Genomic DNA, 20,051 nt, shown 5'->3' on the forward strand with positions numbered 1-20,051 from the left:
GTTCAGCAGGCATTGTTATCCTTATGATGGTCTTCAAGCCATTCCTCTCTATTAACTGGAATTGGTGACCAGATTATTATTAATCTCACAGACCATGATTTCAATTGAATTTGGGGCTGAGAATAAAAGAGGAGATATAAGGGTGAGGGTAGGGAGGTTATAGGGTGAGGGTAGGGAGGTTATAGGGTGAGGGTAGGGAGGTTATAGGGTGAGGGTAGGGAGGTTATAGGGTGAGCCGAGGTAGAATATCATTCAAATTAATGCAGAATAAATTTGTTTTGTTTAAAAAAAAGGTCTTTTTCACTTATGAGAAAATAGAAAGTTGTGACAAAGCCCCCCAAAAAATAATGCCAAACTGCAAGTTGTACAGAAATTTGATGGGGGGGGGGGGCAGGGAATGGGGGGGGGGGGCAGGAAAGTATATAATAATTGGTCAAAGTGCAGTTATATGCAAAGTGAAAAGTGCAAAAATACAGTGCAGTTATTCTTCGTTCGTATGCAGTATGATCAAAACCACCTGTTGGTGTGAAACAGAAATCAACTCTTTCATCCACACCTGAATCTGGTAATCTTTATGCGTTGAAAGCCTTTTATCCTCTCGTAGGTCTTGCTTATCTGTAAAAAAAAATACAAACAAACAAAATTGAATATCGACCACATAAACCACATTGTCAGTTTGTGTGTTTGTACAAATGTATGCCCCCCTTCATAAGGGGAGGTTTTAAAGGCCAATCTTTGAAAAGAAATGTGTGTTCACTGTGGTCTATTTTTGAGGAAAAAAAACCCCTCAAACAACATTTATCACATGCGAGTAATTATGTTTCTTCTATTGGAATTATAAAACGGGCCTCAAGGGCGGTGTACAGATGTGTTAAAAAAAAAATACAAGGCGCATTAAAAAAACAAAAAAACAATCTTCTTCATCATCTCCAAAACCCTGCACTTACAACGAATCGCTATTTTCCAATTAATTACAAACAACAAATCTTGAGGAAACATTTTATATTACATCAGGACCTCCCCTCCAAATCTACCCCTTGCCCCTCCCCTCCAAATCTTCCCCATCACCCATCTCTTTCAAATCTTCCCCCTTTCCCCACCCGTCCAAATCTTCCCCATCACCCATCCCTTTCAAATCTTCCCCCTTGACCCTCCCCTCCAAATCCTTCCCATCACCCATCCCTTTCAAATCTCCTCCCTTGCCCCTTACCTCCTAAACTCCCCCCTCACCCCTCCCCACCTAGACTCCCCTCTCACCCCTCCTCCTCAAAGCGTCCTCCCCGCTTCTTCCCCCTTCCAACTTTCACCTACATCTCCCCCAACCTTCTGCCTCGCTCTTCCCCCTCCTCAAATAACACCTCACTGTGCCTCACCCAATCACCATCAAACCTTTTGTCCGCCCCATTCTTCCCTTTCTCCAAGCTATTCTGAAATCTCTGACACACCTTCAACAGCTCTCCCTATCTCTTCCTCCTCTTCCACATATTACCCTACCCCTCCCCCCCTGTTCTGTATCCGATGCTCCCCCTTCCTCTTCATTAACGGCATGGACCTCAAACATCCGGGGCCTTGGCTCAAACTTGACTGATCTCTCCATACAGGTTGCTTCTGACAAACCAGACGTGATCTGCTTAACAGAAACTTTCCTCCTTCATGATGTCTCCGATTCCTTGGTATCTCTCCCAGGTTACTCCCTCATCCGGTATGATAGACCTGAGCCTCGCCCTGGATGTGGGGTTGCTATCTTTATAAAAAACTCTCTTCCTCACTCGCCCTGCACTGCCCTCTCTCCACCTCACCCCCAGGAATACCTCTGGCTACGGCTTCCACTTCGCTCCCACCTTTTGTTCATATGTGTGTTGTACCGTCCACAAAACAGTGATGACTCCATTTACATCTCGCTGTCTGATAATATGGACCAACTTCTATCTACCCATCCCAACTCTCTCTTCCTCATATGTGGTGATTTCAATTGTCACCATGCCAGTTGCCTGGGTGTGGATACCTCTCTCACCAGCCATGGCTCCTCAGCAAAGGACTTCTGCGACTCACTGGGACTGACACAATCTGTCAATTTCCCGACCCGGATCTCAGTCAACGGAGCATCTTCTCTTCTGGACTTGGTTATGACTAACTCCCTGAAAATGTCTGCTGCTCTTCTTCTGCTCCAATCGGCTCATCTGATCATGTGCTTGTTAAAGTGGACATCTCTCTGACCATTCTCAGAGAGCCTCCTCAGCGTCGCCGAGTCTGACATTTCACTCCGGCCAACTGGCACGGTCTTCAAGTAGCCATCAATCATCTGGACGGGTCTCCCATCTCTACCGCCTCTGACATCAACTCATCCTGGGAATTCTTCCAAAGTAAATTGCTCTCTCTCATGCACAGATTGCTCTCTTTATCCCATCTCGTCTTCAGTTGTCATACCCTTCCTCCCGTCCATGGTACACGGAATCTTGTGGTGAGGCTGTTGCTGTCTGGATGGAGGTCCTCAATGCCAAACAGGGAATTAGAGCTGTCTCCCTTGACATATCACGTGCCTTCGATACGGTCTGGCAGCCCGCAAACACAGAGTCTGGCAGTCCGCCTCCTCACTCTCTGCAGACCTGGACAAAATCAGACTGGGCAAACAAGTGGAACATGTCTTTCAATCCTGACAAATCTCACACTCTTACAATGTCTCTCCGAAAAGACCAACTGGACAACCCTCCCATAATCTGAATCGGAATAATCCTCTCCAAGAAGTTCTGTCACTCAAGCTTTTGGGTCTCACTATCTGCCATGATCTTTCCTGGGAAAACCACATTTCAAATCTGGTCTCCAAAGCCAGTCGCCGACTGGGCATCCTCCGTCGTGCGAAGTCCTTCCTTGGCACACCTGAGCTCCTCACCACATACAAGGCTTTCATCCGCAGCTCAATGGAATACTGCTCTCCCCTCTGGGCTGGTGCTCCTGCCTCACACCTAGCTCGTCTTCACGCTGTTGAAACCAAAGCGTTCAGAATCATTGGAATCTCCCGCGATGAAGCTACCTCCGAGGGCCTTTCACTCACTCACCGCAGGCAGGTTGGTGGTCTTTCCGTCTTCTACCGACTCCTCTCTGGTCTTGCCCCGCCAGCCCTCTCTGGGCTCTGTCCCCAAATATTCCTACAGCTCGCACAAGATCTGCCTGCAACCCTTTTATGGTTAAACTGCCAAAATCAAGACTCTCTGCTCACCTTCACTCCTTCATTCCTCTTTTCTCCCACCTCTGGAACAAACTCCCTCACTCTCTTCAATCCCACTCCTCCCTCCAGGTCTTTAAAACAGCTGTTCACCACAATCTCTTATCTTCCCCCATCCAAAACCTTTATCTTTTCTACCCCCGCTAATTTCACCCCAAATCCACTTTTTGAAATACCAACTTATTTCCTGGAAGTCCTTGTTGTCCTTGTGTTTATACTTCTCCCACCCCAGCCCCCTTCCCACGCCTCTTCCCACCAAGCCCTCTCCCTCCCACACATCTCCCGATGTCCCTGCTCTCAAAGGTTGTGTTTGTGTGCTTCCCATTCTCTCCCCATCTTGTCTACCGCTCCCTCTTTTTATATATTTTGTTTGTCTGTTGATTTGTTTGTGTGATAAATGTTAGCTCTTTCACGAGCCTCGATCCTGTATACAAAATTGAAAAAATAGAAAAAAAAAGGATATAGATGGATCCAAGATGTTCTCTAATTAGTCCCGTACCGGTGTACACCGGAGGGGACTATAGGTTTGCACGCCGTCCCTCCATCTGTCAGTCCGTCACGCAAAGATTAGTTTTCCGGACTTTTTTTTCTAAACTCTTAATGCTAATGATTTCAAACTTGGTACATGGTTTCCTCATGATAAGTTACAGATCAAGTTCGAACTTCACGACGTTTCGATCATTTTTGACAAAGTTATGGCACTTTGAACTTTGGTAATTCTGATAATTCTGATGCTCCTTAACTCAGTGCCATTTTAAGTTTTAATTTCCTTGAAAAACCATTTTCTCTGCAATAATTAGACCGATTGAGATAAAATTTTCACCGTAGGGGGGATTCGGTCTGTGGAATATTTTAATGGTAATTATGACGTCACAGGTCACATGGTTCGGCCGCCATATTGTTTTTTTGTGAAAACACGAAAACCCCTTTTTCTCTGCAACGGCTGAACAGATCGAGGCCAACCTTTGCAGGCAGAATCGCATACCCACGACGAACAAAAAAGAGCATGACGTTATGCGTCACATGGTTTCAGACTTACGACGTTTTTAAGCATGAACCTTTAAAACCGAGCCCCTCCCTCATTTTTGATCCAATCGAGGGGAAACTTCAAAGATCTGTTCAGCATGTCAGTCCACTAAAATTACATTTGGAATTTGCGATAGGGCATGTGGTTTGGCAGATATCGTTAATTAAACGAAAGTATTAAAAAAATGGATATCTCTTGAATCGCTAGTACCTCAGACCGTAAGTTGGTAATAATTTATATAATTCACACAGTGCAATACGTGCAGGCCGCTCCACGGAGCGACCTTGCGGGCTCATCAACGAGGCGAGGCGTGACACACATGTGTCTCAGCATACCTCAGATCAAGTTTGAAAACCAGCATCAACCGTGCATAAATTTGCATATTCGATCATTTTTGACAAAGTTATGGCACTTTGAACTTTGGTAGGGGACATGTATTGCATCGCAATACTCAAAATGCTTGTTATTCAATGTGTTTTCTAATTTGTACTGTTTCTTCTGCATGCCCCTGCATATTTATTTTCTTGATCTCACTCAATATGATAATTTTACTCCATATTGTGTGATTGGTTTAATAAAATTTCTCATAGAAAAAGGTAGCAAATACAACATATTCTGCTGCAAAACAACATATTCGACAAAATACATGCGTTTTATACCCTTCTGAAAATGAAAACGTATTTTTCCGTATCCAAATACAATCAGGAAATTTTGGTAATGAAGATGATGAGGTATCAATGGGCATGGTCATTTTCACCACAGCAATGGAAACTCGAAGCAAGGTTACCAGTAAAGAGAGGACATCACTCAACAATTATAAATACTAGCGTGACTCGGAGTGCTCTGCGCGCCTCACCACACGTCGTTTCAGAGGGATAGGCATCATTGACCATTTTGATGTCTTTTGGGTCTTTATGGTGTTTTGGGTCTTCAGAGCCATTTGGGTCTTCAGGTTCTTTTGGATCCTCTGAGCCTTTAAGGGTATTTTTTGGTCTTTGGGGTGTTTTGGGTCTTTGGGGTCTTTTGGGTCTTCTGTGTCTTCAGGGGCTTTTGTTTCCTCTGAGTCTTTAAGAGTCTTTAGGGTATTTTGGTTATTCAGGGTACTCAAGGGTGTTTTGGGTCTTCAGGGTGTTTTGGGTCTTCGGTGTGTTTTGGGTCTTCAGTGTGTTTGGGATCTTCAGGGTCTTCGGGGTCTTCTGAGTATTCAGGGTGTTTTGGGTCTTCGAGGTCTTTTGAGTCTTCTGGGTCTTCCAGGTGTTTTGAGTCTTTGGGGGTCTATTTGGGTCTTCAGGGTCTATTTGGGTCTTTGGGGGTATTCAGGGTCTTCAGGGTCTTCAGGGTCTTTTGTGTCTTCAGCGTTTTTTTGGGTCTTTTTGGTCTTTGGGGGGTGATTTGGGTCTTTGGGGTGTTTTGGGTCTTCGGGGTATTTTGGGTCTTCAGGGTCTTTGGGGTATTTTGGGGGTCTTCAGGGTCTTTAAGGGTCTTTGTGGTCTTCAGGGTGTTTTGGATCTTCAGGATGTTTTGATTATCTGGGGTCTTTTGGGTCTGCGGTGTCTTTTGGGTCTTCAGGGTCTTTGATGTCTTTTGGGTCTTTGGTGTCTTTAGGGCCTTTTGGTTCCTCTGGGTCTCTAAGGGTCTTTGGGTCGTTTTGGGTCTTCGGGGTCTTTGGGGTGCTTTGTGTCTTCAGGTTGTTTTGGGTATTTTGGGTCTTCAGGGTCTTCAAGGGTCTTTTGGGTCTTCAGGGTATTTTGGGTCTTTGGGGTCTTTAAGGGTATTTTGGGTCTTCAGGGGTCTTGGTGGTATTAAGGGTCTTGGGGGTCGTCAAAGGTCTGAGGCGTCTCAGTGGTCTAAACGTAATTAAGAGGGTTAATTAAGAGGGTGTTAATAATTTGATTTGAAGAAGAAGAAGAAGCCGTTTTGGTCGCAGACATAACCATATACGTTTGCTCTATTACAATAAGATTGATCTTCTTCTTCGTCTTCTTCCTCTCTTCTCTTCTCTTCTCTTCATAAGTGGTGAGGTTGAATATCGAACAATTAATTACCTATTCAGCACATCACTCAACAATTATACATGTTGATCTGGAATATTTGTATTTTCAGCTTATGTTCGATTGCTTTAACTCACATGTTTCTCCAACCGAGTGGATAGTTCTTTGTATTGTGACGACGAGTGATTTTCGTACTGAGGAATGAAGATCATGTTGAGATTAAGATGTATTTGGGCAGCCACTGTCGAAATAAAAGGATAAAGACAAGATGTCAATAAAAACAAACATTTTAAAACCATTTATGTGTTTTATGAAACACTGACAATCATTTCAGATATTTCCGTCTGCTCTTTCGCTGCATTGTACACATGCGACTCAAATCCAAACCAAGGATATAAATGTTTCTGTTTTCATATTTGATTGAAAAAATGTTTGCGTTTGTTCGTCAATAATTACATTTTCTTCGAAGGAACTTTTTATTTTGCAAAATTAATTTTACTAGTGGGGTCACCCGTGGGAATCCCACAGGCATGGAGGTGTATCGTTGCAATCGGTGCAGCCGTTTTTGCGGTACCAGGGACAATAACGTTAGGTGGGAGTCCAAACCTGAAAATGCTGGAGACCAAAGCTAAAAATTGGAAAAACAATATAGCTTCTATTTTACTCCAGGGGGTCCCAGGATCACCCACCCAAAATTTAGTTGCGATCGGTTCAGCCGTTTTTGCGGTACCAGGGACAATAACGTTAGGTGGGAGTCCAAACCTGAAAATGCTGGAGACCAAAGCTAAAAATTGGAAAAACAATATAGCTTCTATTTTACTCCAGGGGGTCCCAGGATCACCCACCCAAAATTTAGTTGCGATCGGTTCAGCCGTTTTTGCGGTACCAGGGACAATAACGTTAGGTGGGAGTCCAAACCTGAAAATGCTGGAGACCAAAGCTAAAAATTGGAAAAACAATATAGCTTCTATTTTACTCCAGGGGGTCCCAGGATCACCCACCCAAAATTTAGTTGCGATCGGTTCAGCCGTTTTTGCGGTACCAGGGACAATAACGTTAGGTGGGAGTCCAAACCTGAAAATGCTGGAGACCAAAGCTAAAAATTGGAAAAACAATATAGCTTCTATTTTACTCCAGGGGGTCCCAGGATCACCCACCCAAAATTTAGTTGCGATCGGTTCAGCCGTTTTTGCGGTACCTGGGACAATAACGTTAGGTGGGAGTCCAAACCTGAAAATGCTGGAGACCAAAGCTAAAAATTGGAAAAACAATATAGCTTCCATTTTACTCCAGGGGGTCCCAGGATTACCCACCCAAAATTTAGTTGCGATCGGTTCAGCCGTTTTTGCGGTACCTAGGAACGGACGGACGGACGGACATTTGGTGAATTATAGTAAGATTTACATTGTTCTAAGACCCAGGGAGGGTATACATAGATTTCATACAGGTCAAAGACATTCCTAGACATCATGGACATTCAGACTTGAGCCTGAATGACAAGGACATTATTTTTTGCCTCAAATATCACTTTGTGGGGTCGCCTTGGCGAAACGGTTTCTGGCTCAAGTCTTTCTTATAGTCTCAGAGATTTGAAGCTTTATTTCCAGCATCATTTGCTATGGCTTCAGAGATGGGAACACTGTACAAGCAAAAAACACACTGGAAGTCTTATAATTTATTTTAGGAACTTCACACTTGGCAATCTGAAATACAGTGAATGTAAGTGAAGGTAAAAAATCATCTAAAATATCTGGACTGTCCAGAAACGATCAGCAATAAACTTTGCACGCAACTTTGATACGAAAAATGATGCTTAACCTTCTCCACCCCCTCTGCTTAGCTTCTTCAAAAATTCATTTGTAGTGATACATCAGTTTCTTAATCACCATTCAGTCCTTCAGATCACGTGATGTGGAACTACCTGTGACCTCATTTGCTTTTCCAAAGTCAAGTTGCAATAACTGTATTTAGCAAATACCACGACACTTTATTTCTCCTCCTCTTTGTTGCTCCATCCTTCAGGCACTCTTCCATTCCACCATCATCATGCAGGCTGATTGATTATACTCAGCAGTTTTCCTCTCCAAGGCTTTGAATATTACGGTATATGTGGATGTAAACCGTAACATTTATTTCGTCCAATGGAAAGAATAAAATACAGTTGAGACACCATAGGTTTCAAGAACTTGAAGTGGCCTGTTTGATATTCCCTTGCTAGAACATAGTTCATGCTCCTGGGATTCCAAGATGAAATCCCATGTACTGTGATTATTTGTTCATTGTTTTCCAAGGTCTTTGAAATTTGTATGCAAGGACACTCATGTTTCTTGATGTTCTCAGCTTAGTAATTTTTATACTCTCAGCCTGAGATCATAAAATATCAACAAAACGTTAAAGGAGTAATCATTGCGGACAAAATCTCAACCTCAACTTCTGCTGAACCGATTGCTTTGAGAAATAAAATAGCAGTTCAGCATGCACATTATATTAGCAGGTCCTTGCGTGCTGATGTAATATTTGGGTTTTATCCATTTTTGCATCTGGTTTTGCATTGGTTCCACCAATGGGAGCACATTTCAAAAAATCAAAAAACCCCCAACAACAACCACGCAGAGCTCTTGTCGCCGGTAAAATGGAGGCTTCACAAACCTCAAATGAAATGTCTCCAGCAATGTTATACGGTACTTGATAATGATCACGTTTAAACTTTTGTGTCTTTAAACAATTTCATATTCACCAGTTGATTGGGTGGTTGTTGCTGTTGAGGTAGTTGTGGGTATTGTAGAAGTTTTTGGTGTTGCTGGTGTTGTCGTTGTAGCTGAGGAAGATTGAGTATCTAAGGAATAAAACAAACATCAATGATTGCCAGGATATCTCAGTTATTAGGTTGGTGGGATAGCCCCAAGGTATGTGCATTCCTCTTTGAGCTGTGTAACTTGATTTCAAATCTTGAACCACCTATAAACTGTCACTCTGGTGCTTTGCATATGTCAGAAAACCTCTCACTGGTTTTGTAAACATAAAAATAGAGATTAACTCGAACAGCACTCGGTAGAGTGCATTTTCAGTGCCTTCAGAAAGTATTCAGACCCCTTTTTCACAATCCCATTTTTCGCATTTTGTTGTGTTGCAGCGTGAATTTAAAATGGATTAAATTGAGATTTTTTGTCACTGATCTACACATAATATCCCATAATGTCAAAGTGGAATTTTGTTTTTAGAATTTTTTGCAAAATAATTAAAAATTAAAAGCTGAAATGTCTTGAATGAATGAATATGAATGAATGAATATGAATGATCGTTTTAAGGCCATTTTCCCCGCTAGAGCGGGGGTTAGCCTTGCGGGTCCCATGACAATCATGGTTCCCTGTTTGAGGCAATGTTTTTTTTATGGCTGGATGCCCTTCCTGTCGCCAACCCTTAGTCGCCTCTTACGATGCGCAGGGATACGGTGTACCTATTCTAAACCGGGGTACACACCGGGATCATTCATCCCAGCAAGCTGGTACTCAATTTGCCGACCTCGGAAGGATGACAGGCGGATATCAACCCCCCTGGTGTTAATTTAGCGATCGACCAGGATTCGAACCCAGGATCCTAGGATCCCAAGCCGGCACCCTAACCACTAAGCCAACACCAGGCCAACCACTAAGCCAACATGTCTTGAGTCAACAAGTATTCAACCCCTGGACTATGACACTCCAAATTGAGCTCAGGTGCATCCAATTTCCTCGAATCATCCTTGAGACGTCTCTACAACTTGATTGGAGTCCACCTGTAGCCAATTGAATTGAATGGACATGATTTAGAAAGAAACACACCTTTCTGTACAAAGTCCCACAGTTTTGACAGTGTACGTCAGAGCAGAAACTCTACCACGAAGTCCAAGGAACTGTCCGTAGAACTCTGAAATAGAATTGTGTGGAGGCATAGATCTGGGGAAGGGTATAAAACAATTCATAGAGTGTTGAAAGTTCCCAAGAGCACAGAGAGCTCCATCATTAGGAAATGAAAAGAACATGGAACTAACCAGACTCTTACTGGAGCTGGTTGTCTGACCAAACTGAGCAACCAGGCAAAACGGACCTTGGTCAGGGAGGTTACCAAGAACCCAATGACCACTCTGACGGAACTACAGAGTTTCTTGGTTGATATGGGAGAACCTGCTGGAAGGACAACAGTCTCTGCAGCACTTCACAAATCTAGGCTTTATGGGAGAGTGGCCAAACGGAAGCGACTCCTGAGAAAAAGGCACATGATAGCACGTCTGGAGTTTGCAAGAAACCACGTGAAAGACTCTGAGGGCATGAGGCAAAAGATTCTGTGGTCTGATGAGAAGAAAATTGAACCCTTTGGCATGAATGCAAAGCGCTACATCTGGCAGAATCAGAGCCCAGTTCATTACCCATCTCGCACCATCCCTGCCATGAAGCATGGTGGTGGTAGCATCATGCTATGGGGATGCTTTTCAGTGCAGCAACTGGGAGAATTGCAAGGATAGAGGGAACAATGAATGGAGCCAATATAGGCAAATCCTTGAGGAAAAGCTTCTTAAGAGTGCAAAAGACCTTAGACTGCGGCGAAGATTGACATTCCAACAGCACAATGACCCCAATCATACAGCCAAAGCAACACTCGAATGGCTTCAGAAGAAGAACGGGGAAAGTCTTTGAGTGGCCCAGCCAAAGCCCAGACTTGAATCCCATTGAGAATCTATGGAAAGACTTGAGAATTGCTGTTCACCAAAACTCCCCATCCAACTTGACAGAAATTGAGCAAATCTGCAAGGAAGAATGGGAGAAACTCCCCAAATCCAGATGTGCAAAACCGATACAGACATACCTAAGAAGACTCAAAGCCGTAATCGTGCCAAGGCGCTTCGACGAAGTACTGACCCAGGGGGTTAAATACTCATGTAAATTCGATATTTCTGTATTTCATTTCACAGATGAAGAAAATTTCAGTGACCTGTCGGTTTGGGTTGGTGTTGCTTCTGAATTTGTTACTGTATTTGTGAAATTAGAATAGTAATAATTATCATAGATGTTCATGGAATTGGTGTCAATTTCGGAGTTTCCTCATATTTATGTTTTACGTTTGTATCCTCTTGATCTCTTGTAATTTATCTCTAGATTTGTAAAAGAAAAAGAAATTTATTAAATAAAATCCAAAAATGTATTTTTTTTTTTAGAAACCGACGTCGTTAAAAAAATTTCCATGCTAAATTTCTGAAATCTGAAATCTCAATTAGCAGGAATCACTTTTTAAATAAAACAACTTTGGTTAGGAGGGAATGATATGAGGAACATTCGTCCATGAGGGACTCATTTCCATGACAGATGTTTGAAATTTCTGTCTTTTAAATTTTTTACGAGGAACTTCTACTGATGATAGACAACTTCAGATGGTTACACAGATCCCTTTTATCTGTAGGAATTGGAAATATATAATAATTGTATTTTAACATTTAGAGTGAAAAGTTTCTCGCTGAACGAGCTCATATTCCTGGCTTTATTTATTTTTCACTCAAGTGAGCTCACTTAATTAATTTAATCTTGTTTGTTAATATGTACAAGCTTTGTTTTCTTGTTTCATCATTTTACATGATTCATCAGCTGACAGGATGGCCTTGATGAACAAACTTGCCTCTGAGCTGTCTAGCCTGGCTTTGAATCCCGACCTAGCTATGAACTGTCATCCCGGTGTTTCACAAGCTGGGCGATACATCCATGTTTGTAGTCGGGCTTCTCATCTGCTAGCATTCGTTAGTGGATGTTAAAGACCCCACGGTGTCCTTCGCAAAGAGTAAACGAGCTATTGCCGGCACCATAGCCAAATTCCAGATTCCCTTCATAACCTACAGAGGGCATTGCATCTGCAGCACAGCTGTGCCCACAGCCAATAACGCTACCCTGCAGTCTTGTGTTGCATATGAAGAACGAAGAAGAAGAGGACCTGATACACAAGTGATATTAGCTAAAAACAGTTTTTCCTGTGGCATTTTTAAAAACTCGTGTTCTGTCATCTTTCTTTGGATTTGTGAGAATAAAAATAGAGGTTTGATAAAACATGATGAAATGTATCCAGAAATGGTACACTTGATAATGATAACATTTAAACGTTTGTCTTTAAACAATTTCATATTCACCTGTTGATTGGGTGGTTGTTGCTGTTGAGGTAGTTGTTGGTATTGTTGAGGCTTTTGGTGTTGTCATTGTCGTTGAGGAAGTTTGAGTGGCTAAGGAACAAAACAAATATCAATGGTTTCCACGATAGCTCGATTATTAGGTTGGTGGGATAGCCTGGAGGTATATTCACTCCTCTGAGCTGTCTAACTTGGGTTCAAATTTCAAACCAGCTATAAACTGTTCACCCTGGTGTTTTGCATACGTCACAAAGCCTCTCACTGGTTTTGTGATGATAAAATACATCATTACTGAGCACATGTGCTGAGCTAAACTGATTCTACCTTATTCCATGGGTGAAACTCTTTCCGTATAGCACAGAACCCCATATTTTTGTCACGACCCACACAGCGGTTTCCGTATTTCGTCATCAGAAAAGCATGACGCCATGTTTGGGAATGTTTCTGTCTGTTTTCTGTTTGTTTCTGTTTTTCTGAATGTTTCTGTTTTCTGAATGTTTATGTATACACAAAGAATTAAGTTAAGCACCCCCTAATATATATTCTTTGTGTATATGTATACATTGGCATATATTCTAAGGTATGTGAGATCAAATAATGATTGGTATGACATTAGTTATTGACGTTATTGACGTTATTGACGTCACTTACACGTTATTGACATTACACGTTATTGACGTTATTGACGTTATTGACGTTATTGACGCAAAGATCGCTAGAGGTCTTCTCAGAACAATGACTGTACGTTAGAAAACATAAACGTCATCCACACTGTCCGTGATGGACCTATAGCTCCATACTTAAATTGAGGTGAAAATATGCCTAAAATTCCCAAAAAATTTCACCTTAAATTATGCAGAATAAAATATTGAAAACGGCATGATTGTTATGTTTTTATGTGACCATAATATCACTTCTCCAGAAAATATAGCAATATCATGGGTATATTACACTGTTTTGACGACAACAAACTTGTAATGTGCGAGGTTGTAAAAAAACGGGGGGGGTGCTTAACTTAATTCTTTGTGTATATATACAGACTTGGCATTTAATATGGAATTTTTTTTTTGTGGGGGTGAACTTACTTTTCAAGATGACTTAGAACCAAAAGTTCATTGGAATTATGTTGAAATTATTCTAGATTTTGTTAATGTGACCTTTAAAAGAAACAAAAACCACATTTGACCTTTCAAAGCAAATAAATGGATCCTTGAAAGTGATGTAAACTGATATCGAACTCAATTCACGGACAGTACTGTGTTAAACTTCTGTGCGTTTTCCAGAAGTATCTCTTTATTTTGCACATTAGCCAATTTTTTTTCAACAAAAACAAAAGCTAAATTATGACTGGGATTACGGACAGTAAAATTACAGTTCAGTACTTCGTGTAACCCCCACGAGCATTCAGGAGAGCACGTACACGTCGAGGCATGCTGATCACAAGATTTGCCAAGGTTTGGACAGGAATCGCTTGCCATGCAGTGACAATAGTCTGCTGCAATTCACGCACAGAGGCAGGCTGCTGGTCCAAGTTGTCGATTTGACGCGTTAATTCTGCCCACAAGTTCTCTATCGGATTCATATCCGGGGACATGGCAGGCCACTCCATATGCTCTACACCACGGTCAGCAAGAAAGTGTTGGATCATGCGAGCACGGTGAGGCCGTGCATTGTCATCTTGGAAGACAAAGTTTCCTCGAAAGGCTGCACGAGCAAATGGAAGCAATGTTTCTTCCAGAATGGCCCTGTACTTGAACTGGTTCAGGTTTCCATTCAGAACAACCAGGTCAGTTTTGCCCCCTGCATGAAAAGCAGCCCAAATGGTCACCCCACCACCTCCAGCTTGGACTCTTGGCACTATCCAATCTTCGTTGTGGGCTTCATGCACTTGTCTGCGCACTCGGACATGGCCATCTTGACGATAGACCAGAAATCTAGACTCGTCACTGAAGGTCACGTGATTCCAGTGTCCTGGCTGCCATTGACGGTGCTCTCTGGCCCACTGCAATCGGCACTGGCTGTGTTGTCTGGTCAGGCGTGGCTTTCTCAGGGGATGCCTGGCACGATAGCCTGCTTGAACCAGTCGTTGGTTTGACTAGCCTTCTGGATACAGGCACATTTGTCAGTTGCTGGCACTCAGCCCCAAGCCGATTAGCTGACTTGGTACGGCCATTGCAGATTAACCGGTGCAGCTGGCGATCATCTCTCCTTGTGGTTCTGCGTGGACGTCCTGGCCTCGGTATTGGAGTAGGGACACCCCTCTGAGCATTTCGTTTCAGGATCTTTGACACCTGACCTTGAGTGATGCCATACTGCCGAGCAATAGCAGGCTGTTTCATGCCAGAATTTCGTAAAGCCACCACTCCATGACAAACAGCATTGTCGAGTTGACAGACCATCTCCAGAGGAAGCGGCAATAACTTTTGTAGACGTGCAGCAGTTTTTTTCCACTAATACAGAACGCAACAACCCTTATATACCCGATTGTGAAGCCAATCGTCAAATGTACCTGTCCTTACATTTTGTCATGCCACCTGTGATATAATCCTGTTATTGGCTTCTTGCTGCGAAAGACAATCAGTGACATGGTTCTTTCAACAAAGAAATCACCAAAGGGTAAAAGAAACTCACCAGATTGATATACTGAGTTCAGAAAGTAAACCCAAGTCAAGAAAAAAAAAAATTCCATATTAAATGCCAAGTCTGTGTATATACATATATATATATTTGTTCAGGTGAAAGAGAAATAAATTATTCATTATTTTTATGAACACTATCCGACTTTACATGCGCCAGATGTGCGAGTCTCTATCTATAGGGCCTATCTATCATTATTGCGTAGGTCATATACATGCCATTAGTTCGAGTTAAGATTTCTAATCCGCAGCAATATTTCGTGACTCATCTGTAAGAGTGTTGCCCAAATTCACGTTATTTTCAAATCTTCGTGTGCTTCCCGTTACACATTATCTCACGTGCTTCCCGAGTTTTTCTCAACTCCTAGTTTATTATTTTATCAACTTTCAAATCGGCTCGGTGCTTCAATTCCTCCGACAAATCCAAGCATTTTCTTTTTATTTCACATGATTTATGAGTTTACCTATTGTTTTCCTCCGTTGAAAATATCACGTGATCTGTGAGGTTTGTGCTTTTGCTTTTGGCGTCGTGCAACCTTTGGCTTCCCTTCGTGACATGCATATGTGGTGTTTTGTGAATTATTTGTGGTATTTTACCATATTTGAGATCCTTTACCACATGTTTCTGCGTTTGACAAAGGACTGTTTTTATTCGCATACACTATAAGAGGTGTGTGTGTGTGTGTGTGTGTGTGTGTGTGTGTGTGTGTGTGTGTGTGTGTGTGTGTGTGTGTGTGTGTGTGTGTGTGGTGGGGATGGGGATGGGGGAGCATGTTTTGTGTGAAGTTCTTCTGGAGATTTCTGATGTGGAATTTGGACCAATGGGCCCACTCGTGTGTCAAAAGTCCTGAAAAGGTATGTGGTATTCAGAATTCATTTATTTTATGATAATAAAATGCTGTACTGATTGAAAATAACCTTCTCAGCAATGGACGTTCAGGTGAAACAAGCATTCTGAGTATTGCGTAGCAATACATGTCCCCTACCGGCATTGGGTACCACTGTCATAGAAGACAGTATTATGACTTACCGCACTCCAAATTATAGTCCGGAAAACTGTTGGGGAAATTCCCAAAGTTCAAAGTGCCATAACGTTGTCAAAAATGATCGAAACGTCGTGAAGTTCGAACTTGATCTGTAACTTATCATGAGGAAACCATCTACCAAGTTTGAAATCATTAGCATTAAGAGTTTGGAAAAAAGTCCGGAAAACTGTTCTTTGCGTGACGGACTGACGGACTGACAGACGGACAGACGGAGGGACGGCGTGCAAACCTATAGTCCCCTCCGGTGTACACCGGTAGGGGACTAATAAAACAATTTCCCCCAAATATCACTTTTTTATTTGCATAGTTTTTATGTTACAATTTGGACAAGATCACCCCCAAAATGCATATTTCGACATCAATATTTCAATTTCGTTTCCGGATCCCCCAAAAATGAGTGGTTTTACATTTTTCAAAAGTTGCAGTTTCAGCCGTGTAATATTCCTTCTTACCTGTCATTGTTGAGAGGTATGTTGTCAATGTCGGAGCCATTGTAGATGTTGAGAAATGTGTTGTCAACGTCGAAGCCATTGTAGACGTTGAGAAATGTGTTGTCAATGTCGGAGCCATTGTTGTAGGGACCATTGGCTCGCAATCGAGCATAGTAATGTTTGTGTTATTAGCCGAAGCACACGTGCAGGGACTATTCAAAGGTGAGCCACAGCCATAGAGTGAGCACACGTTTGGAGGAAATCTGTACATTGAACCGCACGAACAGTTCAACTCTTGAGGGTAAATCGTGCATTCTGTGTGAATCAGGCAGACACATGAGTTTGGGGACCATTAGAAGAAAACAAACAACGTCATATACTTCTAAAATGTCATCCTCACTGAAGAAAGTAAGTTCCTCACTGAAGAATCTCTAAACAACTGTCATAATCAGATGAAAATGTTGTGCAGTCATTCTGTGGGTAAAATCTATCATGTGGTAAAATACTCATATATATATATATATATATATATATATATATATATATACATATATATATATATATATATATATATATATATACGTATAGACCAGGGGTCAGGAACCTTTTTGACTGGGAGAGCCATAAAAGCCAAATATTTCTAAATATATTTCATTGAGAGCCATATAGTATTTTTAACGTATAATAAATTAAATATGTCTTACTTTTAATGCGACTTCTGGTGCTGCATGGTTTTGCTGATGGCCTTGTAGTCTGGTTCATACGTGGTGAGGTTGAGCTTCATGCAGGCGTTGAGGCTTCCATCAGTTAAACGTGAGCGTAGGTTGGTCTTAATGTTCCTCATATGCGAGAATGACTGCTCACATGCATATGTAGAGCCAAACATGGTCAATACGGCAATACTCACACGCTGCATTGTGTGGTATGTCACAGGAAGCTCGTTCCAAGTTTTAAGAATCAGCTGGTCTTCAGGTTGAAGATTTTTCATTTCTGTCCACTTGTGTTCCCTCGCCAGCTCTGCTCGCTGTCGCGCAAGACTTTCCAACTCTCCATTAAGTGACTTGAACTTACTCATCCACATGTCTGATGCCTTCAGGTCAGCAACTTCCAGCTCAAAGTCTCCGATATAGACCCCGGGGATGCATGTCAGGTCGATTTTGTCCACTGCACACTCATGTGGATGAGTGATGAACTTGAAAAGACCAGTGCGTGCACGAAATTCTCCAAAACGTGCTTTCAATGACTGCAGGAGATTGGACGTAAAGCCAGCTAGCTGCTGAAGATCCAGATGTTGAGTGGAGTCACTTGCTAAGCATGCATCTCTAAATTGTTGCAGTCTTTCAAAGTGCAGAAGACGACCTGTTTCAATGTCCCTGAGAAAGACTTCCAGCTTGCTTTCAAATGCAAACACTGCTTGTTGAAGGGATGAGATTGTATTTCCAATACCTTGCATTTTCACATTGAGCTGGTTCAGATGGCCAGTTATGTCCACGAGATAGTGAAACTGCAGGAGCCAGTCAGTGTTGTCTAGCTCAGGATGCTTGACGCCTTTCATTTCAAGAAAAGTCCGGATTTCACTCAGGCAAGCTGCAAAACGGCTGAGCACCTTCCCCCTTGACAACCAACGCACGTTGCTGTGTAAAAGCAGACCGGGATAATGATTCCCAACTTCTTCTAACAGAGCTTTAAACTGGCGATCATTTAAAGCTCGGGCAACAATAAAGTTGACCACTCGAATGACCAGCGACATCACCTCACCAAGCTCCTGGCCACACGTCTGAGCGCAAAGCGCCTCCTGGTGCAGGATGCAATGAAAACTTAGGATGGCTCTCTTTTCATGTTCACGGAGAAGCGCTACAAATCCTTTGTTCTTCCCCAACATACAGGATGCACCATCAGTACAGACAGAAATAAGTTTATCCATCGGTAGTTTTTTTTCTTCAGCAAACTCCATGAAAGACGTGAATAAATCCTCTCCTCTTGTTGTCCCTTTCATTGGCAAAACAGCCAAGCTTTCCTCACGCAGTGTGTCACCTGCAGCATACCTGGCAATTATACTGCACTGAGATAGATGGCTAACGTCTGTTGACTCATCTAACGCGAGAGAAAAGTATGTCCCGGCGTTTATGTCCTTAATTTGTGTTTCCTCGACTTGATTTGCCATCATGATGCTACGATCGTGCACAGTTCTTGCTGACAGGGGCATGTCTTTTATTCGTTTGATTATCTTGTCTTTATTTGGGAAGTCATCAAACAGTTCATTGGCCACATCAAGCATGAATGTTTTGGCATACTCGCCATCTGTGAATGGCTTTCCATTCCTTACTATTGCCAAAGCACCCGCAAAGCTAGCGGAATTCCCGTCACCTTGCTTGGTCCACACACGTAGTTGCTGCTGACTCGTCTGCACTCTCCGCTGTAGCTCCTCGCATGCCCTTTTCCTGCTGTCCCCCGCTGGATATTTCGATGCAAATGAAGCATGGTGTGTACTGTGTATCGAAGTGCCGCTTTATATTTGACCGTTTCATCGATGCAATTTTATCATTGCATATTAGACATACCGCAGATCCTGCTCTCTCACCAAATGCAAATTCCTCTGTCCACGCAGCCTGGAATGCACGGTAATCATCGTCTTTTTTTCTTTTCGCCATCTTTTCCGTTACAAGGGTTGAAGCGGATAAACTAGTTGGCTATCTGATAAAATTGATTTCTTCACCTTTACAATGACGCGGACATGCTCGCGAGCCATTGGTTCCCGACCCGACCCACGGGTGACCCGTGACCCGTGAAATTTATCTTCAAAACTAATTTCTGTTTACTTTAAAATGACACAGTATTATTAAGAAATATCACAAGTATTTTAAAATCAGTTCCAAACTGATTTTTTTTTTTTTTTTTTCAACTCAAAATTGTCTGGGAGCCATATGCCGTCACCGGAAGAGCCATATATGGCTCGCGAGCCATAGGTTCCCGACCGCGGGTATAGACCATACATTCTATCATGTGGTAAAAATCATACTAAAATAGGCACTTTGGTGTCTGTCTGTCTGTCTGACGAATTTTGACCGCGAAACATTCAGTTGTTATTTATCCAATCTCAACCCAACTGGACAGGAGGACTAAGGGTCACACAATGAAGGTTGCAGCAAAAAAAAAATCCCCCCTCCCAAAGAGGGTTATCTCCGCCAAAGGGGTTGTGTGTCGAGGTCTATATCCATGTTAAGATAGCTTTATTGTGGCATTCCAAGGCCGCTTCCAATAACAAAAGCATAATATTAATGTTATTACAAAACAAAACTAATACAGTACTAAAAATATCTCCCCCTCCCCAAGGGGTGTTTCCTTCTTGAAAAAAACGCCATGTCAACGTTTATAAATACTTTACTGTGCTGTTTTTAAATACCTCAACGTTTTAAAATGTTATAAACCACAAATATGTTTGATTACCTTTTGAAACAGTCGAACTTCTGTTTAACACGAAACTGAATGGAAGGAAACCCAGGCTGTGTTCAATTTACCAAGCAGGTAGCTTGAGCTTGCCAAGCCAGCCTT

At 42.3% G+C, this 20,051-nt stretch overlaps 1 protein-coding gene across 2 annotated transcripts in view; it reads right to left on the reverse strand.

Moving 5' to 3' along the window:
* Window positions 1-20,051, reverse strand: part of LOC137438846 (adhesion G-protein coupled receptor F3-like) — a 134,875-nt gene that overhangs the window by 67,575 nt on the left and 47,249 nt on the right. Inside the window, exons 4-9 of one of the 2 annotated variants that reach the window (XM_078767322.1) lie at window positions 16,607-16,814; window positions 16,521-16,567; window positions 12,390-12,479; window positions 8,979-9,077; window positions 6,379-6,482; window positions 557-615 (exon numbers count right to left, since the gene is read on the reverse strand). In XM_078767322.1, the coding sequence (XP_078623448.1) occupies window positions 557-615; window positions 6,379-6,482; window positions 8,979-9,077; window positions 12,390-12,479; window positions 16,521-16,567; window positions 16,607-16,814 (607 nt within the window). Of the gene's footprint in view, window positions 1-556; window positions 616-6,378; window positions 6,483-8,978; window positions 9,078-12,389; window positions 12,480-16,520; window positions 16,815-20,051 lie in introns of both variants that reach the window. The other variant, XM_068134263.2, reaches the window with a different exon arrangement.

The sequence above is a fragment of the Myxine glutinosa genome, chromosome 13 (assembly GCF_964187855.1).
Source record: "Myxine glutinosa chromosome 13, kmMyxGlut1.1, whole genome shotgun sequence".
Taxonomy (NCBI): Eukaryota; Metazoa; Chordata; class Myxini; order Myxiniformes; family Myxinidae; genus Myxine; species Myxine glutinosa.